This window comes from Xenopus tropicalis, chromosome 6 (genome assembly GCF_000004195.4).
Source record: "Xenopus tropicalis strain Nigerian chromosome 6, UCB_Xtro_10.0, whole genome shotgun sequence".
Lineage (NCBI taxonomy): Eukaryota > Metazoa > Chordata > Amphibia > Anura > Pipidae > Xenopus > Xenopus tropicalis.
The window spans coordinates 54,080,508-54,104,206 of NC_030682.2; the positions used below are offsets into that span (position 1 = coordinate 54,080,508).

The 23,699-nt window shown below is 39.6% G+C and overlaps 1 protein-coding gene across 2 annotated transcripts; it reads left to right on the forward strand.

The window, feature by feature from the left end:
- The first annotated feature begins 4,562 nt into the window (after nt 1-4,562).
- On the forward strand, nt 4,563-15,817 carry LOC116411701 (preprocaerulein type-4-like). Of its 2 annotated transcripts, none has more exons than XM_031904489.1 (4): nt 4,563-4,583; nt 13,501-13,667; nt 14,156-14,212; nt 15,663-15,817. In XM_031904489.1, exons 2-4 carry the CDS (start codon nt 13,502-13,504, stop codon nt 15,734-15,736), a joined length of 297 nt encoding a protein of 98 aa, XP_031760349.1. In that variant the 5' UTR covers nt 4,563-4,583; nt 13,501; the 3' UTR covers nt 15,737-15,817. The 2 variants fall into 2 exon arrangements, with proteins under 2 accessions (XP_031760349.1, XP_031760348.1); XM_031904488.1 differs by lacking the exon at nt 4,563-4,583 and adding an exon at nt 12,126-12,232.
- Nucleotides 15,818-23,699: the final 7,882 nt, after the last annotated feature.

Below are 23,699 nucleotides of genomic sequence, written 5' to 3' on the forward strand. Positions count from 1 at the left end.
GTTCATTTGCGCAACTTTTTATATTTGGCTACAAGTGATGAAATGTTTCGCCAGGCATGGATTTGCAGCGAATTTTTGGACGTGCGTTGAATTTTTTCGCGGTGGATTTTTTCATGCGTTTTGCAAAACAATCCGCCAATGGCAAAATGCATGAAAAAATTCGCCACGCAAAAATTCAACGCACTTACAAAAATTTATACAAGCATCAAAAAATAATAGTCACGGGCAACAATTTTTTTGCCCGCACAACATTTTTGCCGTTCCGTGGATCTTTCGAAAGATTTGCTAATTTTTCACTAAAGATAACCAGAACACATTTGTTCATCACTAGTGGCTACTATTTATAAGCATCTACTATTTATATGATACCATTTATATGCTACCATTTATATGTGGCTAATATTTATATATACCATTTATGTTTGGCGACAATTTTTATACACTATTTCTATGCTACCATTCATATGCGGCGACTATTCACGTGCGTAATTTAGCGTATGTACCGGCAAATACTGCATTGTAATAGTCTTCGCGAGTTAATTATAGAATGCAATATCGCGCGTAAAAAAGCGCAAGTATGCTTATAGTGAATCGTGCGAAAAATCGCCAAAATTAAGATGCGGTAAAATTTATAGCACACACTAAAAATAGCGCACATTTTATCGCACTTTAGTGAATCAGGCCCAAGGTCTCTTAGGAGTATGTCCATAGCCCTTTGGAAAGTTGCTGGAGCACCATGTAATCCAAATGGCATTGTTTTAAATAGATACAAACCACTAGGCATTATGAAAGCAGTTTTCTCCTTAGATTTGACCAATACCCTTTTGAAAGATCTAAGGTAGTTATGAACACTGCTCCCCCCCAATTGGTCAATGAGATCATCTATGCGTGGCATTGGGTAACTATCAAAACTGGAGATTGCATTAATTTTACGGAAGTCAATGCAAAATCTCATCTTTTTTCCTAACCATCACTACTGGTGAACACCAAGGACTGTTGGAAGGTTCAATAACTCCCAATTTTAGCATTTCATATACTTCATTTTCAGCTGTTTTCTGAAATTTTTCAGGTATTTGATATGGCTTTTGTCTAATTGGAGAATGAGTCCCAATATCTATCTGATGATATACTAGAGACACAAGCCCAGGTTTACTTACAAACACATGAGCATATGACTTAATCAATTCTTTTAAGTCCCCCTGCTGTTCTTTAGTTAACTCAGGGTTAATTTTTAAATCCTTCCATTCAGCATGACTATTTAAAAGGTCATAAATCTGTTCAGACATCCTCTGTAGACTCTGAGACAATATAATTAGTAATATTTCTCTCTGTTTTAAAGTTAGGTTCAAACCAGCGCTTTAGCAAATTTACATGGTACACTTTACTGGTTGATTTTTTACCTGGAGTTTCAATTTCAAAGTCAACAGGACTGGTTTGACGAAGGACTTTATATGGACCTTGCCATTTAGCCAATAGCTTATTTTCACTGCTAGGAAGCAGAAGTAAGACTTTATCACCAACACTAATGGTCTTATTCCTGGCATGCTGATCATACCATTTTTTCTGATTTGTTTTCGCCTTCTCAACATTGTCTTGTGCTACTTTAATCAACTTTTGTAACCTTTCCCTCATTTGTAACACATAATCAACAACATTTTTCTGATGACCAGGTTTACCTTCCCATACTTCTCTTATGACATCTAGGAGACCTCTGGGACGTCTACCCTATAAGAGTTCAAAGAGACTAAAACCTGTTGTCTCTTGTGGCACTTCTCGATATGCAAATAAAAGAAATGGCAACCATTTATCCCATTGTTTTGGATCATTACGAACAAATTTCTTAAGCATTTTCTTTAAAGTCTGATTATACCTTTCTACAAGGCCATCTGTTTGTGGGTGGTATGGAGTTGTTCTGAGTGGCTTAATACCCAAAAATTGGTACACTTCTGACAAAAAGGCAGATGTAAAATTGCTACCTTGATCAGTAAGGATATGTTTTGGGAGCCCAACTCTACTAAAAACATTCAAACCCTCTTCAGCAACCCTTTTAGCTGTAATTGTTCTCATTGGTATTGCCTCGGGATACCTTGTACAATAATCCACTATTGTAAGAATAAAACTATTACCTTTTGAGCTTTTTTCCAGTGGACCAATTATATCCATGGCAATAGTATTAAATGGCTCATCTATAATTAGTAGTGGTACCAAAGTAGCTTTAGGGGGAACAGAAGCTGTGTACTGGCATTCTGGACAAGAATGACAGTGAGCTATAACATGGTCATAAACTCCTAAGGTTTTTTTGTAACCAAAATGACCAGCTGTAGGAACATTATGAGCAAAGTTCACTATTTGTTCTCTAAACTTTTTAGGTACCACCAACTGTTCTACATGCTCTCCTGTCTTGGGATGGACACATTTTCTATACAGTATTTCATCTTGGACTATATAATAAGGTTGCACAAGTCCCTTCCCATCTGTATTACAGTTATTTACTGTTAAGTTCTTTTCCTGAACTTGTAAATCAATATGTGAACTTGGGTAGGTTTTTGTGTCCCCATGTACACAAGTGATTGGAATTCTTGGACACTCCTTGTTTTGATGGACCATATCAGCCTTTACCAAGCTGAGTTTACTGCCAGTATCCAACAAGGCATTTACTGTGTGTCCATTCAGTAGTACCGGCATGGTATAGTCATTGTAACCACAGAAAGATGAATGTATTGAAGTCTTTCTACTTTTCCTGGGACAGAATGTAGCTAGGTGCCCTCTTTTATGGCATTTAAAACACACTGTTCCACTTGAATCTGATTTTTCTGGTGGCTTAGTCTCCTGATTAGTCATTTCACTTTGCACTTGTAATTGCTGGAACCTCCTTGTGTGTTTACCAGCATTTTTCTTGGCTAGTAGATAATCCTCAGCCAACAAAATAGCTTTCTCAGCCGTATTTGGTCTGTGTTTCTGCACCCATGAGCTTACATCCTCCGGCAGAGGCTGGTGGGTTTTCAGTTCTGGCTTCATCCATTTTTTATACAGGTCTGTGAGATGAGTGAAGACTTCTCTTGGACTATCTTCTCTTGGTCTCTTCACTGATATTATAACGTCTTAGAATTGCCTCCTTCACTAGATCATATTGCCCAGATTCATGGATCTCCATATTACTGTAGGCCATTTGGGCTTGACCTGTGAGGTATGGAGCAAGCCTTATTACCAACTGTTCTTTTGGCCATTTACAAGCATGTGCTATCCTCTCAAATGTTGTAAGATAGGCCTCAATGTCATCCTCTTGAGTCATTTTTGTCAGCTTTGGGTCTTTCCAAGGAGACACTGCTTCCTGTGGAGGAGGAGGAACTACAGGTTGCTCGGGTCTCAGCATCTGGATCAAATCTTTCCAGCTTCATCCTGTCTGTGCAGTTCATTCTGATACATCTTTTCCTCATGATGTCTCCTCTCAGCTTCAACTTGCTGAACTGCCAGCCATCTCATCAGTTCAGTAATACTTTCAGATAAAGTCTTTTCTGGAAGTGCAGGGTCAGTTTTTTCTGCTGCACCAGAAACAACAGTTTTTATTTTCCTTGGAATAGAGCCCTCTAGTTCAGCTTCCTTCTCTGAATCAGTTCCTTCCTCATGCAACTGAAGAGAAGCTTGAACTTTTCTAGATTCATCAGCTGCTTCACTTGCCATTTTCTTAGTCTACTTTACTCTGGCACCTTGGCTCACAACCCCTTTGGCTCCAGCAGTGCGCTTTGCAGGGGAGGCAACTTTTTGCTTAGTGGTAGACCAGGAATGGGTCTTGTACATAACTTCAGTTTCTTTAAGTAGAAGTATTTGGAGCAATACTCTTCATTAATCCCACCATTTCTGACACCATATGTGAGGCATGGGGAATTTTTTCACAAAGAAAATTCTTGTCTTGATGTAAAAAATCAGAGGTTTATTTTATTTCACAAGACCTCTATCAAAAAACAAATAGGCAAGGCTCTTATTTACACATGTAGCAGAGACTTGCAAAGTAAAGCAGACTTTGTTACAGAAAAGAAAAATAAAACAAAAAACATCCTGCTATTCACAGCATACAGCAGCTCTTCTGAGAAACAGCACTTCCCCTTTACAATGACTCCCTGCTTGCAGAGTCCTCCAGCCTTTTATAGGAGTCAGAGCTCCCACAATGCACTGCAATATTCCCTTTAAATTCCAGGAAGTGCTGCTGGCCTGCCTCTTAGGCTGATGCCACACCAGGCGTAGGGCTGATTTTTTCGTCAAGTGGAAAACGCTTGCCGAAAATTCAGCCCTACGCCTGCTACTTGTGCCTGCACCCGAATGAATGAGAGACGCTCGGGTGCAGGCACATGTAGCCGATATATGCATGAAAACGCGAGACTTTGCATTCTCACGCGTTTTCATGCGTATATCGGCTACATGTGCCTGCACCCGAGCGTATCCCATTCATTCGGGTGCAGGCACAAGTAGCAGACGTAGGGCTGAATTTTCGGCAAGCGTTTTTCCGCTTGCCGAAAAAATCAGCCCTACGCCTGGTCTGGCATCAGCCTTAGAGGTGCAAGCCACCACACCCAGCTGGATCAGAGGTATGGCAATACTTTTAAGTTTAAAGCTGCACTTGTAATTAAGTATTTTGAATGCCTTGCTAGCAATACATCTAACAAATGCATTACTTTTCCATACATGCGTATCTTGCACATTTAAATAAAACACAAAATACATTTCAGGTTTTTAACACAAACTAGCTAGTTAAATGTATGGTTCACAGGTGCTGACAGATTCAGAGTAAAGACAGAAAAGTGCATTAGGTGGCCAGCCTACTGGAGAGAAGGAAAAATAGTAGATAGGAAATTTACATTCACCCAAAAGAGATCTCTCAGTCCATGTGAACACTTGCATTAAAACCAATGTAGCAGACTTTAGCACACATTACAAATTATAGTTTTACAATTCACATCTCCACCAAATACTGACTGGTAGAGGAGGTAACTATCACAAGGTAGGAGGTAGGTAGGTAGAAATGACATACTGTACAAATGCTGACTGGTAGAGGAGGTAGCTACCACAAGGTAGGAGGTAGGTAGGTAGAAATGACATACTGTACAAATGCTGACTGGAAGAGGAGGCAGCTACCACAAGGTAGGAGGTAGGTAGGTAGAAATGACATACTGTACAAATGCTGACTGGTAGAGGAGGTAGCTACCACAAGGTAGGAGGTAGGTAGGTAGAAATGATATACTGTACAAATGCTGACTGGTAGAGGAGGTAGCTACCACAAGGTAGGAGGTAGGTAGGTAGAAATGACATACTGTACAAATGCTGACTGGAAGAGGAGGCAGCTACCACAAGGTAGGAGGTAGGTAGGTAGAAATGATATACTGTACAAATGCTGACTGGTAGAGGAGGTAGCTACCACACGGTAGGAGGTAGGTAGGTAGGTAGAAATGACATACTGTGCAAATGCTGACTGGTAGAGGAGGTAGCTACCACAAGGCAGGTAGGTAGAAATGACATACTGTACAAATGCTGACTGGTAGAGGAGGTAGCTACCACAAGGTAGGAGGCAGGTAGGTAGAAATGACATACTGTACAAATGCTGACTGGTAGAGGAGGTAGCTACCACAAGGTAGGAGGTAGGTAGAAATGACATACTGTACAAATGCTGACTGGTAGAGGAGGTAGCTACCACAAGGTAGGAGGTAGGTAGAAATGACATACTGTACAAATGCTGACTGGTAGAGGAGGTAGCTACCACAAGGTAGGAGGTAGGTAGGTAGAAATGACATACTGTACAAATGCTGACTGGTAGAGGAGGTAGCTACCACAAGGTAGGAGGTAGGTAGGTAGAAATGACATACTGTACAAATGCTGACTGGTAGAGGAGGTAGCTACCACAAGGTAGGAGGTAGGTAGGTAGAAATGACATACTGTACAAATGCTGACTGGTAGAGGAGGTAGCTACCACACGGTAGGAGGTAGGTAGGTAGGTAGGTAGAAATGACATACTGTGCAAATGCTGACTGGTAGAGGAGGTAGCTACCACAAGGCAGGTAGGTAGAAATGACATACTGTACAAATGCTGACTGGTAGAGGAGGTAGCTACCACAAGGTAGGAGGCAGGTAGGTAGAAATGACATACTGTACAAATGCTGACTGGTAGAGGAGGTAGCTACCACAAGGTAGGAGGTAGATAGGTAGAAATGACATATTGTACAAATGCTGACTGGTAGAGGAGGTAGCTACCACAAGGTAGGAGGTAGGTAGGTAGAAATGACATACTGTACAAATGCTGACTGGTAGAGGAGGTAGCTACCACAAGGTAGGAGGTAGGTAGGTAGAAATGACATACTGTACAAATGCTGACTGGTAGAGGAGGTAGCTACCACAAGGTAGGAGGTAGGTAGGTAGAAATGACATACTGTACAAATGCTGACTGGTAGAGGAGGTAGCTACCACAAGGTAGCTCCAGGGTTCCCCTGTATCAATAGACACAGCAGTGTTTGATTATGAAAAGAAGGCAAGAAGGACTGAGCAGCACCAATTGCAACTGAATGGAAGTGCAAGGAGCATATTTTGATGCAAACACCTTTAATGAAAGTGGTTTTATTCACAACTGATTGCGGGGAAGGCGCAGAGACTGCAGCCGTAAGCCTGCAAGTGCTGTTGCAGTTTGTGTACCTTTCACGCAATGAGTTGCAAGTAAAACCACATGAGCTCTCGAGTTTTTAACTCTTTTACTGCCAACGACGTATGGGATACGTCGTGGCAGTAAAAGGGCTTAAATGCCAACGACGTGTCCCATATGTCGTTGGCATTTAAAGGCTTCAGAGAGTTTCTATCGATGACAGCCCCCCTGGGCAACGTGCCAGGGGGGCTGTCATGAGGGTCCTGCGAAGCGATCGTGTCGCAGGACCCTCCAGGAAGCAGCAGATGCAATCCTGCTTCCTACTTCTCCCCTTAGCGCCGGCCCACTGGAGGAGGAGGCGATCAGGTGCTGCAGATAGGTAAGGTGTTTGGGTTTTTTTGCATTTACACACTTACACACACACTTACATACATTTATACACACTTACATACATTTACACACACTTACAGCACACATTTTAGCAGTTTTTTTTTGTTTTTTTTTCATTTTTTACACTTTTATACACTTATTTACACTCATATACACACTTACACACTATCACACAACTTTTACACATGTACACACATGTATACACAAACACTTTGTTTTGTTTTTTTCATTTTACCACTTTGTTTTAAGTTTCTTTTACCTAAAAACTGTTTATTTTGACAGCGTGACTATTGGATCAGTTATTCTGACCACTAATTACACTGTCATGTGACTTATTTTGCTGTTTCACTGATTTGCACAATTTTTGTGGTTTTATCGCATTCTATCCCTGTATAAGTGTTCCTGATTTAGCGTAGCTTTGCCAGGTGTAACTTTGGTATAGAAAAATAACTTTGCCTATTTTGAATTCATCAGAACGTGTACTTTCCACAAATATATGGTTTTCTGGGGGTCTCTGTATAGTTGGGGGGGGGGTTACTGCACATAATACGCTGTCAGGGGGCTCTGTATGCAAAAGCTGAGTTGGCAGGCGAGAAATCCATATGCACTATTTTCATTTTGGGGTCAGTACATACCGCAGACTTTGGTATATCTATGCATATTGGGCATCAAACTGTTCAGTAGACCTCTGGTGTTCCTATTTGGGGTGACTTGCCTTTGTACGCAAGAAATTGTGTGAGATAAATGCGGCAAATTGCAACATTTTTAGGTGATTTTCTGAAATGTCATAAAAACCAATAACTTTAGGAAAGCTCTGCAGATTGGTACTTTGGTGTAGAAAGGACTCTTTACCCTTGTTGGATTTGTCAGAATGTGTACTTTCCAAAAATATATGGTTTTGTGGGGGTCTCTGTATAGTTAGGGGAAGTTTCGGCACATAATACACTGACAGGGGGCTCTGTGTGCAAAAGCTGAGCTGGCAGGCAAGAAATCCTTATGCGCTATTTTCATTTTGGGTTCAGTACATACCGCAGACTTTGGTATATCTATGCATATTGGGCATCAAACTGTTCAGTAGACCTTAGGTGTTCCTAATTGGGTGACTTGCCTTTATCTGATCTTTATAAAGAAATTGTGAGAGATAAATGCGGCAAATTGCAACATTTTTATGCGATTTTCTAAATGTCATATAAATCTGCAAACTTAGGAAAGCTTTACAGCTTGGTACTTTGGAGCAAAAAGAAATGTTTACCCATTATAGATTTGGGGGGATGTGTACTTTCCAAAAATATATGGCTTTCTGGGGTGAGTGTACTTTTTTGTAGCATTATCCCACATAAAGGATGTAAATGTGTTGATTTTGCAGGAGCTGAAATGATACATCATATGGAGGTATGTTCCCATTGGGGCCCCTACATGCCACATACTTAGGTAAACCTATACATATTGGGCATCATACTGTTCAGTGGACCCCTGGCATTCAAATTTCTATGTGGGAGATAAGATGCTGCGAATTGGAAGCTTTGAGGGGATTTTTGGAAATGTCATTAAAATTGCTAACTTTAGAAAAGCTGTGTGGCTTGGAACTTTGGAGTAGAAAGACATGGGTACCCATTTTAGATTCGGGGGAATATGTACTTTCCAAAAATATGACTTTCTGGGGTGAGCGTACTTTTTACTAGCTTTATCCCACATATAATGATGTAAATGTGTTGATTTTGCAGGAGCTGAAATGACAGAAATGATAGATCATATGGGGTATGTACACATTGGGGCCCCTACATGCCACATACTTAAGTAAACCTATACATATCGGGCATCAAACTGTTCAGTTGACCCCTGGCGTACAAATTTAGGGTGTTTTATTTGGTTACTTTATGACCTGTAGGAGATAAGATACTATAGACTGGAAGCTTTGAAGCTATTTTTAAAAAAAATCACAAATTTTGATAAAAACCAATAACTTTAGGAAAGCATTGTGACTTGATAGTTTGGAGTAGACAGACAGTTGTGCCTATTCTGTATTCCCCAGTATTCTTTCCAAAAATGTACAATTTTCTGGGATAAACTTTCTATGGAATTTTTGTCTTTGAAATCTAAAGTATGCAGCTTTCTGGAGCAGTGCTTTGGATATTTGGTAGTGAACTGCTGGGAGTTTTTGACCTATACAAGTGAGAAATCTCCATAAAACTATATATATTTGGTATTGGCATGTTCAGGAGACATGTGACTTTCCAAATCAGTTGTATATTCGTGCATAAAATAATTTTTGTTTCTTGTATGTGTGTTTATATTATGGAAAATTTTAATTTTTTTTGCATTTTTAGACATTTAGAAGCTTATATCTTGTTACAGATTGGAATTACACAAAAATTCTACCATATTTTGAAAGCTTAGGTTGTTCTGAAAAAAACGATATATTGTTTTCCTGGGTAAACTAAAAGTCCTCCCGAGGAAAGGCCCCTAAAATGAAACAGTGCAAAATGTTCAAAAACTGTCTGGCAATACAAGTTCCGCTTTGACCAAAACGGCTGGCAGTAAAAGGGTTAAGAGTGTCTAAGGTTCCTTTGCACATACAGTATGTCTTTTTGTTCTTTTGTAGCTTCCAGGCCATAATTAGTTCTTGTAGTACAGGTATGGGATCCATTATCCAAAAACCCATTAACCAAAAAGCTTTGAATTAAAGGAAGGCCATCTCCTATAGACTACATTATAAACAAATAATTCAACATTTTAAAAATGATCTCCTTTTCCTCTGTAGTAATAAAACAGTACCTTGTACTTGATCCCAACTAACATATTATTATGCAAAACAAGCCTATTAGATTTTATTGGTGTCTAAATTATTTTTTAGTAGACTTAAGGTATGGTGATCCAAATAACAAAAAGATCCCTTATCTGGAAACCCCAGGCCCCAAGCATTTTAGATGATAGATCCCATACCTGTACTAATGTGTGGTAAGCTTTCATTTTTCAAACGATTATTTGTGTAAATGCAATGGCTAATGATGAAAATTCACTGGAAAATTTGCAGAACTGCAAAAAAATTAGTGAAACTGCAAAAATTTGCAAAACACGGCTACTGTACAAATTTTTTTGACATGACCACAACTTTTTTGAAGTGACCACAACTTTTTTGATGCGACCATGACTTTTTCCTCACTCAACAAATTCTATTGTGGTAAATTTTTGCACCCATTTCACAAAAAATCCGCCAATGGCAAAATGAAGAATTTCCCCACAAATCCATGCCTTGCACAAAATTTTGCCCATCACTCGCAATGACTGTATTGTGGGAATTCTAGAAGTAATTGATATACAGTGTTATACAGTAATAGTATTTTAGAATTCATAGGCATTGCCCAGTCTGAGATGCGAAGGTGATAATAGGCAACAGAGCATTAACTAAACCAAATGAAAAGGAAACTTAATCCCCACTTGAATAAACCCAAATGACTCATAATCCAATTGAAGATATTTTTAAAAGAAGCATTCATTACGTATATGCTCTATCTAGATGATCCAGTTGAGACCATCATTAAAGAAGAACATACTGGGGTCAATTCACTAAAGGCTGAAAAAATGAGTGCTATTCTTCTTATTTTTTGCAAGTTAACGATCGATTCACTAAAAGGACACTTGTCTGAATTAAGAAGCAATGTTCTTGGCGTTATTTATCTGGTAATGAGTGATTTTAAGCGAAATTTTAACGCATGTGCGATAATTTCCGCCGCACAGTAATTATCGCCACATTTTACACGATTAACGATTCATGTGTGTTTGTGAATCATGCATTAGTATTATTTCTATGCGATAATTACCGCAATGCAATATAAATGACACATTGCGATAATACACTTGTTAACATGATAACGCATGCAAAATTACGTTGATGAATCGGTACTTATTTATCACATGCTTTTTAACGCAAAAAAGGATGCGATAATCGTTAATGACCTTTAGTGAATCGGCCCCATTAAGTATATGCTTTATCTAGAAAGCTCATGGCCAGACCCTGATGGCAACACCTAAGGTGCCCTTCTTAGCACTCACTCTGGCCCTCTTTGGCTGTAATAACTGCAATCTCCTATTCCCTTCCCTTACGCTCTTCCTAAACTAAAATGAACAACTTTTGACATTTTCTGACATATATTTTCACTTTTCTTGGGTAACGTTTGATGGCTAAAATCAATAAAAACTAAAATAAAAAAATGATATGCCCATAAAATTAAAATAACCCTAACCCTTAAAATCATGCTGTAAGGGGGGGCTCCTAATATTGCTGACACTGGTTTTATGGCAAACAGTCCCAGACAGAGAATACAGTTACTGTACACAGTGCTGAAAATCAAAACTCCTACAGATCTGGTGCTACCTATGCACCATTTGCAAACATTTGTCTGAAAATGTAAAAATCCTTGTAAATATATATGCACAATGTATATACTCAGCAGTATATATTAAAATCAGCAAAACATTGCAGGGGCAACTGCAAAGAATGTTGCGCTTCAAAATTGATACTTAGTTTGATGCATGAAACACTCCAACCAAAATAACAAAATTAAAAAAGAAAAAATGTGCTCATCACTAACTATGAACTACAACCCTCCCCATATAACTATCCTTTCCAGAGATCCAGCAGGCAAGGTGGTGGCCCACATTTCAGAGATGGGAACATTCTTCTTGTGCTAGTTCTTCTCTCTTCCAGGCTCAACTCCCCCACTGCCCCTAACTGGCAGATCCCCAGCCACCAATACTCTGTCAGGACAGCCTTGCTGCCCCCCACTAGAGGTGGTAGATAATCTGTCCTTGTCGCTCAAACTTGCTAGGAGCAGTGCTAAGCACCAGAGTGTGTTCCATTTTCTGTGGCGCCTGACTCTAGGTAATATATGTAGAGCAGCTTCAGATCAAGTTTTTTACTGGTGGGGCCTGTCACTCAAGGATCCACCTGTATGTCATAAGCTGTCTGTCTAACTGGCATCTGTAAAAGCTGTCTGGCAAACTAAACAAATGCATCATGCAATGTTGTTTTAAACAATAAATGACTTTGTCATGAGTTCCTAGCGTCAAGCTAAGAGTGTGTGATATGTGATTCCTTATTAGTATGTGCAAATAATTTAATGTATAAGTTGCTATATTATGGTTAGTGAAACTATCAAAGGCATCACAGCTCTCCTTACTGAGCACCTTGCAAAATCTCTTGCAATTATCTTTGGAAAGGTAAGTGTTTTTTTTCACTGCAGGTTCAATACAGATTTAATGCAGGCCGGTGAACTGTTTTTTTTAAATATAATTATATGTAATTTAAAAACAAATCTACTTGTACCATTAAAATGTATTTTAGACCTTCCATTTTCACACCTTTTATGTTAAAGGAACGGTAACACCAAAAAAAAGTGTTTTAAATAAAAATATAAATTAGTGTTACCCTGCACTGGTAAACTGATCTGTTTGCTTCAGAAACCCTACTATAGTTTATATAAACAAGTTCCTGTGTAGCCTTGGGGGTAGCAATTCAAACTGAAGCTGCTTGGAGTGTGCTGCACTCGACCCCACCCCCCCACTCCCCCAGTTCCACCCCCCCTGCACTCTATCGCCAGCCACCCCCCCTGCACTCTATCGCCAGCCACCCCCCCTGCACTCGATCGCCAGCCACTCCCCTGCACTCTATCGCCAGCCACCCCCCTGCACTCTATCGCCAGCCACTTCCCCCTGCACTCTATCGCTAGCCACTCCCCCTGCACTCTATCGGCAGCCACTCCCCCTGCACTCTATCGGCAGCCACCCCCTAAGCACTCTATCGTCAGCTACTCCCCCTGCACTCTATCGTCAGCCACCCCCCCTGCACTCTATCGTCAGCCACTCCCCCTGCACTCTATCGCCAGTCACCCCCCCCTGCACTCTATCGCCAGCCACCCCCCCGAACTCGATCACCAGCCACCCCCCCGCACTCGATCACCAGCCACCCCCCTTGCACTCGATCGCCAGCCACCCCTCCTGCACTCGATTGCCAGCCACCCCCCCAGCAAGTGACAAGTTGCTTCACCCAATTCCCCCCCCCCCGCACCTGCAGGCATCCTCTTCTTATGGCCTCAGCTCACCTGCATCCACTTCTTATGAAGACATCATGGGGAGCTTACTGCGCATGTGCTTGCTAAGGAACTGGTCCTAGTGTCAGTGCAGGAGCAAGGCATTATGGGAATCTTCTCTACCCAGCTCAGCGTTATTTTTCCTGTTTGGCTTCTGATCATCTGAACGATTGAAATATGGGGAGACTTAAGGGCACTATTGAGACAAATGAAGGTATGCCTGTAGCTTGAGATTAACTCTTTACTAGCCTTTCCTTCTCCTTTAACATGTCTGTGGATTTGCAAATATTTTGTAATGTAAATATATGCATACAAAGTGTTGTCACTTTAAGAACATAAGCATGAAGCAAACTTATTAAAGCTATTGAACTTGCCATGTACTTTCACTCTTCCCTTCAGCATGTTCAAAGGGCTATTTCTTTGTGTATTGTTTGCTGTGCTCTCAGCACAGTCAATGGCTCAGCCAACAGCCTCTGCAGATGAAGAGGCAAATGCAAATGAACGAGTAGCTCGAAAATTGGGATTTGAAAATTTTCTGGTAAAGGCTTTAAAGACTGTAATGCATGGTAAGTTTAAGCAACATGCCTTACTTAATTTTATGAACTATGAACAAATTCTTGCATTGCCATGGTAAAGTGGAACTTTTAAGGAACGTTATGCACCTTCCAGTAATTATAATCACTTATCTGACACTCAGGGCCGCCATCAGGGGGGCACAGGGGGGATAGTTTGCTCATTGCTGATTTTCATGGTGTCCGGCACAACTTGACCCTTCTTGCCCCGATGGCAGCCCTGGGCTCTGATGTAGCTTTAGTAGTCTTTCTTATTTGTCATTAGAATTTATCTGGTGGCAGTAAGTAAAAAAAAGTTAACATCCGCTGATGCTGTAGTGACTGCTCTTTTTTGCTGAAGGTGGCCTCACACATGATCATCAATTCACCAACCTTCAAACTGATACGTTCCCCCAATTCCCATTTAGATGTCAATATTATCAATTTTGGTAGATATTTTCCTTGATTCTAAGATTTATTCATTTTTATTTATTCATTTTCAGTGCCTACAAGTCCTTTATTAGGGCGACGGGAAGCCAATGATCGCCGCTTTGCTGATGGTAATTGCTTTTTCCTTTTCTTTTTGTTATGTGTGCAGAGAATTGTTGAACAAAGTATTAATGACTAAATGACTTGACAGGTATCTCTACATACTACATACTACTTTATTGACTGAATAGATATATTAATTGTTGTGCTAACAATAAGCTACTTTTATTTACCCTGTCAGAAACATGGTAAAATGTTTATCCTCAATAGTCAGAGAACAGTAGCAACATCACCATTCATAGGCTATATATAGCAACACACTTCAACATATTTTTACAAGCGAAAGCATGCTGGGAGCAAAAGTTAATTGAACATATAAACATACAAACACTGAACATAAAAAATGCAAATATATCAGGGGAGTGGGGTGGAAAGATTTCTTCCCAGATAATATTACATTATCTGTACAGATTATACTGTACATTTCCTACTGCATTCTAAGCAAGGCGTTGTGTATCGTTCCATGTCTTAAATGAGAAAGAAAGGTAAAAACTAAGTAAGCTTTATCAGAAAGGTCTATGTAAATACAGCCATAAACAATCACAGAAATGCTGCACTGACTTCTCTGTCAAAAGATTTGTTGTGTCTGTAATTCCTGTGGTTATCGGATTAAAGCATTTGCTTTACAATAATGTACGTGTGCCCTATATTAGCTTTAGTGACAATTTATTTGAAAAAATACACTAAACACTGGGCAAATTTGCACCAGGGCAGTAACCCATAGCAACCAGATGTTTGACTTCATTGTGGTACTTGCAGCTTTCTGAAAAAATAAACTAAACTAATTACAGATTGGTTGCTGTGGGTTACTGCTCAGGTGCAAATTTCACCATTGTTTAAAAATAAGCCCCAGTGTCTTTTATTACATAAGCCATAACTTTGCATCTACAACAAGTGACAAGACAGGTTGTAGGCCTCAAAGTGATAGATTTATTATTGTCACTTTTAAAACATAATAGGTTTGGATTTACAAATTATTTTCAGCATTTTTACTAATTCACGGTAACAAGGAAAATTATTAATTATGTCCCTCATACATTGCATTGCAGGGAACTTAGCAAATCTGCTATCTTAGCATTGCCCTCTGCACTTTAACACCCTATAGGAAGGTATTAACTAAACTGTGAAATGGAGTTGAATTATTTTTGATGAATTGGCACATTTAAAAAAATTAAAATTCAGTTTTATAATTGTGCCAGCTCCTTAAAAGCTTTCCTGAATTCTTCTCTTTAAACCAACATTACCTTGCAGTTTGATGTGCCCGAAAGAAAGCAATAACAGCACGGAGGTCAGATCTCCCAGCTGCCAATTTTGCAGGTTGATACTTGGGGTCTGTTAGCAGTTGGAAATACTACATTAACTATTCTACATAATGTACAGTAGTTGCCAAGATTAGCTCTATAACTGACACATGTTCACCATTTTATCCTGTTGTTTAAATAAATCCTATCTAATTTCTAGGACCTAATGCAGTGAGTCAAACAGAGTACGAGGGTTGGATGGATTTTGGCCGCCGCAGTGCCGAAGAAGAGTAATACTGTTCTGGAGAACATTAAATATATAAAAATGCATCTGTTTCTGTACAAATGAAATAAAGCATTCCCTACCTGAAGGAATCTGTGCTTCAATCTATATTAATGTCTATGTTCTTAGTCGTGGGTTAAAAATTTGCATTAAAATTTATATTAGCAGACTATTTTAGAACATTTTTATTGATTATATGTTCCATCATGTGCTAGTAATATGCTATGTGACAGATCTATTATGTATCAAATGGGCAAATAAGAAATATTCCTAGCAGTTAAATATTTTTTACATGTATTTCCTAACTCACTTGGTGCTTCACTAAAAAAGTCAGAGGAGCAAAATGGAACTGTTTGCGTAGCTGTTACATCGGCCAAACATCATTCTTTAGAATTGACTTACCTTATATTGCCTTTTTTGCTCACCTTTTGTTGTAACTCTGATAAAACCAGGACCAGACTACCTAAAATGGCTAGATGTGATTGTTACATATGGTGTGTATAGCGGCCCATTTGGTCCCACTTAATTTACACACATTGGGACAGATTCAGTGAGAAAAATGTTTATCAAGTAAAAACTCATGGCCGAGATTGAATTTGAGATGCAGTTCAATTCAGAAAAACTTATCTCACTGTTTATCACATAAAAACTCTATTGAAGTCTATGTTAAAAAGTGATAAACCATGAGAACTTTTTCTCACTGAATTTAATCAGGCCCATTATTTTGCATCCAGCACTTTATAAGAAAAAATGTAAAATTAGCTTACATAAAGTCCAAAGTTAAACACACAGCAATTTGACAAGAAACCTCAAGAAAATTAACTGTTCTTGATCTTTATTTCAGTAATGATATAGGTATTAGGGGTCATTCACGACTGCAGTTGCAGTTTTCCCAGCCTGTTGTGTAAAGAAATCCCATTCATTAATGGTATTTGTGCTCAGCCCAGGCTATCTCCTGTTCCGTATTGGCAGTAGTACCAGGCTTCCAACAATGGGATGCATGGCATGAAAGCAAACGGACCTCACTTTAAAATCATCTTCTCTTTGTGACTATAATTACGTTGGCGTTTTGAGAAGATTAATGCATTGTGGCTTAAAAAAGACGTTGCTTCCAAAAGTGCACTATGCACACAGAACTTGTGGGTCATAAATTACCCTAATCCAAAGGTAAAATATTTAATCTTATATTATTGCATGCATAAAAACATTTGACATTATAATACTTAAAAGTTACATCCTGATATATCCTTTTTATCATCATTGACAATAATCCTGTTAAAATCCAGTTGACCATTCATCCTAGTGATGTTGCCTTTTTGTCATAACAACAGGAAATTAATTTGAAATCTGGGGTGTGCATGATATTTCTTGTCTCCGTCGGATATAATGAGGATTATCCTCCTGCCATTCAACTGAAGTCAAGTTACAGGCAAATATAAATGCAATTGTAACTGAAAATTACTATTTTGCATGCAAACTTGGGTGCCCATTGACTCAACTCTCAAAAGGTACTTATGCTCATACATGCTCCTAGGAACCTGTAGTGAGCACCAGTCTTTAAAACATTTATATTTTGCTTTACTTTGGCCCTGTTGCTGAAAAATTAAAGGAATATTGCCATGGGAAAACGAGCTTTTTTAAAAAAAAAAAAAAAGTTAATAGAGTTTCTCCAACAGAATCAGGCATTGAAATACGTTTTTTAGAAGTGCAGATTTTTTTTAATTTTCATATGGGGCTAGCCATATTCTTCATTCCCCAGGGTGCCACAGCCTTGTGACTTGTTCTCTGATAAAATTCAGTCACACTACTGAGCTGCAAGTTGGAGTGATATCACCCCCCCCTAGCAACCAATCAGCAGAACAATGGGATGGGAAGGTAGCAAGATAGCAGCTCCCAGTAGATATCAGAATAGCACTCAATAGTAAGAAATCCAAGTCCGGCTTGGGACTCCTCCAGTTACATGGGAGTAGAAGAAACAATAGGTTACCTGAAAGCAGTTCTAATGTGTAGCACTGGCTCCTTCTGAAAGCTCAGACTCAGGCACAATGCACTGAGATGGCTGCCTACACACCATTATTACAACTAAAGAGAATTACATTTGTTGGTTCAAAAATAGCATTTTATATAGTAGAGTGAATTATTTGCTATTTAAACAGTGTAATTTAGAAATAAAAAGTACATCATAAAAATCATGACAGAATCCCTTTAAGCTGAAGTTTTCTTGGAATTCAAAATTAAAAGATTTGATTGCTTTGTTGTTTGCAAAGATGTCTGCAAGGATTTGGGGTCTTTTCTTTCACCAGCATTGAATTGAATTATTATTATTACTATCAAGTGTTTTTAAAATGCCATCATAATACAAAGTTTTTTACACATCAGCCATAGAAATGACATACTGTACAAATGCTGACTGGTAGAGGAGGCAGCTACCACAAGGTAGGAGGTAGGTAGGTAGAAATGACATACTGTACAAATGCTGACTGGTAGAGGAGGTAACTACCACAAGGTAGGAGTTAGGTAGGTAGAAATGACATACTGTACAAATGCTGACTGGTAGAGGAGGTAGCTACCACAAGGTAGGAGGTAGGTAGGTAGAAATGACATACTGTACAAATGCTGACTGGTAGAGGAGGTAGCTACCACAAGGTAGGAGGTAGGTAGGTAGAAATGACATACTGTACAAATGCTGACTGGTAGAGGAGGTAGCTACCACAAGGTAGGAGGTAGGTAGGTAGAAATGACATACTGTACAAATGCTGACTGGTAGAGGAGGTAGCTACCACAAGGTAGGAGGTAGGTAGGTAGAAATGACATACTGTACAAATGCTGACTGGTAGAGGAGGTAGCTACCACAAGGTAGGAGGTAGGTAGGTAGAAATGACATACTGTACAAATGCTGACTGGTAGAGGAGGCAGCTACCACAAGGTAGGAGGTAGGTAGGTAGAAATGACATACTGTACAAATGCTGACTGGTAGAGGAGGTAGCTACCACAAGGTAGGAGGTAGGTAGGTAGAAATGACATACTGTACAAATGCTGACTGGTAGAGGAGGTAGCTACCACAAGGTAGGAGGTAGGTAGGTAGAAATGACATACTGTACAAATGCTGACTGGTAGAGGAGGCAGCTACCACAAGGTAGGAGGTAGGTAGGTAGAAATGACATACTGTACAAATGCTGACTGGTAGAGGAGGTAGCTACCACAAGGTAGGAGGTAGGTAGATAGAAATGACATACTGTACAAATGCTGACTGGTAGAGGAGGTAGCTACCACAAGGTAGGAGGTAGGTAGGTAGAAATGACATACTGTACAAATGCTGACTGGTAGAGGAGGTAGCTACCACAAGGTAGGAGGTAGGTAGGTAGAAATGACATACTGTACAAATGCTGACTGGTAGAGGAGGTAGCTACCACAAGGTAGCTCCAGGGTTCCCCTGTATCAACAGCAGTATTTGATTATAAACAGAAGGCAAGAAGGACTGAGCGGCACCAGTTGCAACTGAATGGAAGTGCAAGGAGCATATTTTGATGCAAACACTTTAATGAAAGTTTTGTTGTTTTGTAGCTTCCAGGCCATAATTAGTTCTTGTAGTACAGGTATGGGATCCATTATCCAAAAACCCATTAACCAAAAAGTTTTCAATTAAAGGCCATTTCCTATAGACTCCATTTTAAACAAATAATTCAACATTTTTAAAATGATATCCTTTTCCTCTGTAGTAATAAAACAGTACATTGTACTTGATCCCAACTAACATATAATTAATTCTCATTGGAGGCAAAACAAGCCTATTAGATTTTATTGATGTCTAAATTATTTTTTTAGTAGACTTAAGATATGGTGATCCAAATTACAAAACATCCCTTAGCTGGAAACCCCAAGCATTTTAGATGATAGATCTTATACCTGTACTAATGTGTGGTAAGCTTTCATTTAGCAAACGTTTATTTGTGTAAATGCAATGACTGTGATGAGCGAATCTGCCCCCTTTGGCTGACAGACATGCATAGACAGTTGGATGGTATGGTCAAAACTCTTCAAACTGTCCAAATGTTACCACACAATTTAAATACCCCCCACCTTTTGCATGAAAATCGGTGCCAAATAATTTCACAGTAATCATATGTTACAATGGCACCACTGCCAAGTGGCATTAAAGTTTACCTTACATAATGATACTACAATAAAATAGATGTCTGCTAAGTCCCATATACATTGTGTTATTAGAAAATAGTTTTTTTGTTTTTTTATTGTTATTCTACAGGATTGTTTATGTAGGATATGTCCATTAAGAAATATCCAAAGTATCCACAGAATGGACTTTAATCATTTAAAAGCCCACTAGTGGCATTTATTGGTGAGATACACTATATAATCACTAGAAATCCTTATAATATATTATATTCACTCAAATGTGTATATAGAGTTCAACTGGTACCCACCATTTAGGTGGTGTGGTTACATTGTTGTACAGATCCCATATCTGTAGTACTTGCGAACGGGTTCTTTAAATCTCGTTGTTTACTATGTGACAATGACAATAAAGATATATTCTATATTCTATTCTTAATGAGGGGAAAAAAGCACAACCATATTTTTCCTCATTTAAATATATCTTCCTGATCAGTGCTAGCTTCAACTAAATGTACAAGTGCTTTTTGGTCCTTAACTATCAATTGTTCATTGATAGTTACACCTTGTTGACACCTTGTCAAATAACAGAGGGAAATGCGAAGTTCAATTCTGTCCCTGTGTCACTCTGAGACACAATTCTTAAATCTGCCCCCTTGCCCCTTGCATTTATAGTTTCTGCAGAACGAAGAGGAGAGAGGTGGGACACATCGCTAGTGCAGGGAGGGCAGTTTCACTCTCTGCAATAGAAGATATACATTTCAGGTAAAAATGGAATTGTGACTCTTGCTGTTACTAGGAATGCCTATTTGTTACCCATGGCAAGCTGCCGCACACTGGTTCTTGAGGCAAGGTTCTGGGTTAATGCAGAGTACAAAAACTTGGTAGAACATGGGCATGTATTTACAATTGTGTGAAATTTGAGAGGAAAAAAATGTATGTGTGGGAACAGTGCCCAAAGATGGTGCTGTAATTTATGGCTAGTAAATGTCAGGGATACAGGGCAGCCCAGGACGAGGCTGTCCAATGAATTTTGAATTAATTATGAAATATTTACTCTGTAAACACTGTATTAATAAAAAAATGTTGATTTCCTGTCCCAATCTCTGACTCTCTCTTTCCCTTTTTTTTTCATCTACCAATAAGGGAAGGCTCTGGTCATACTGTAGAACTTCCAAGTGATGGAACCATAGGACATAAAGTTCACATCAGACCATTATCACTATACTATACAACAGGGCTTCTGGGGAGTATGTTACTGAGCAAGCCATTTGTGTGAAATTTTAAATAAAAGGCCCTCAGACACCAATGACATTGCCTTCTTAATAGTTCATTCTGTCCATTGTAGATCCTCCTTCTGTGAGTATTCCTGTTCTTTTGGTCTAAAGATTTGGGTGACTGCAATTCCTTAACCAGTCCCAGCTACCCTCCTTCACCCTTTTGTTTGGTGCCAGCTGCCTGTTGTTGCTGAGTAGTTATAAACAATTTTTTTGCCAGGCATGGATTGTGGGTGCGCCAGAAAAGTCACCTAAAAAAAACACAGTCGTATCAAAGGTCTCTGTAGTGTCAAAAAACAAGTAGCGCAGTAGCTGTATTTTGCCATTTTGCTAATTTTTTTGCAGTTTTGTAAATTTTTCCCTGAAGTAAAATGGATAGATTTGCTCATCGCTATTCCTGAGCTGGGCCTCCAGCCAGGAATAGCGACCCCCCTGCCCTGTGCCTAACACAGTGCCAGGCCTAGCCTAGCCAGCTGAGGCGCCCTTTCTCAACTCACCTCATATAAGCAGCACCCCTGCCTCCAGCTGCCTGTTGTTCCTGGGCCAGCCCTGCTGCCTGCTGACCCAATGCTGGCTTCTCTCCAGATGCCTGCTGATCTACTGTCAGCTCCTCTCCAGCTGCATACTAACTCACTATCACCTTGTTCTGTTTTATTGCTAATAATTATAGGATTTGTACAATAACTATTATTGGAGAAGCTATATGGGTGAATGTGAATAAAGATGTTCCTGTGTTCATCTGTTAGCTGTGTGGACTTGTTTATTTTCCATTGTGTAACTACAAGAGCATTTGTTTCTGTGACGTGCTCGTGTATATATTAAAGGTTTAATTAGACCAAATACAGTTAAACATTATCATTGTACATTATGTTACATGCACACCAGAAACCTTTAAAAGGCTTAAAAACTTTATACAGGTATGGGACCTTTAATCCACAATGCTCGAGACCTGGGGTTTTCTGGATAATGGTCTCTCCATAGGGGATCTCCATAACTTAAGTCTGCTAAAAATCATTTAAATATTGAATAAACCCAATTGGATGGGTTTGCCTCCAATAAGGATTAATTATATCTAAGTTGGGATCAAGTACAAGGTACTGTTTTATTATTACAGAGAAAAAGGAAATCTTTAAAAATTAGAATTATTTGCTTATAATGGAGTCTATGGGAGATGGCCTTTCCGTAATTCGGAACTTTCTGGATAATAGGTTTCAAGATAAGGGATCCCATACCTCTACTTAATGCTTTAAAAATAACAAGTACTTTTGTTTTTGTCTGCCCGATGATTTCATTATTACAACTTTGGCTGCAGATTTCTATAACGGGCTACACACGGGCTTTTCACCCTGCATTCTCCTGTGGTGGATTCTCCTGCGTTCCACCTCGGGGCAGCACAGGACAAAATATAATTCATTATTTCTTATCAACTTGAGCTGACACAGGAGCATCCAAGCACCGAACACAGGTGGGGCACTCTCTTGGGCATTTTCTTATATTTACAATATGTCTTTTTGTAATTAAAAACTGTCGTCAACAGAAGTATAACATTTTTATCTTTTACAGACAAAACTTAATTCCTTACATTTCTGTGGATTTTCCCATGGGTGTGTTACTCACAGAACACGCAAAGCATTGTAAGATTTGGAGTCTTGCCTGGAGAGCTAACGTCTGAAACAGTATATGGCCCACCTACCTCCAGTAAGATAAATGTGTGTTTACAAGCAATGTGAGGCAGGGCCACAACTAGGGTTAGGCAGAACAGGTAGGTGCCTAGGTTGCAACAGTTGAGGGAAAATGGCCACATACCTACTCTGCCTGCATTCCTGCTAAGTTCAGCTCTATTCACAGTCCAGCGCATGAATCTCCCCTGTGGTGCTGTCTCACTGCAGGGGGCTTTGGTACGTGAGTTGTTGGGGGGAGTCATTGGGGATTGTGTAGTGTGACTGGAGGCCGAGCTAAGGTGTCACATGATAGGGGGTGGTGGGACAAACAATTTGTGTCAGAACCTAGTCTTGGCCTTGTGTGCCATCACCAGTAGGCCCAGCACTGATGTGATAAGTTCATTTTAAGGATGAAAATAGCTGTGTAACAAGAACTTGCCAGGCCCCTCTGCAAAAGAATCTTCAGAAGGGTCTGACGCACACACCTCTGCCAAGCTGCCACATACTCCCACCCACTCACAAGTACGTGCTTGCTTGCTGCTGATAGTTTGTGTCAGCATGCAAACATTTTGGAATAAGATCAGCTATAGAGGAAGAAGACCCCACATTCTGGGCCCCCACGACAGCAGTGTCTACTTCTTCTATAGTTATGCCATTGGATGACAAAAAAAATGTCTTCCTGCTGTGAAGAATGCAAGGGTGACACGGTGGTTTCTTTCCTTGCAGAACTTCAACTTTGCGGTGGAACACCGAGCAGGCCAGCTGCAAGGTAATGTATTATCAAGGTCCTACTGTATGGTTGTAATCAGTGTCCGAACCCACTGGCTCGAACAGAGGGGGAAGGTATGTGACAAAAAGGTTTGTTTCGGTGAGAAGTGTCTGTTTGATGGCAGATATATAGGACC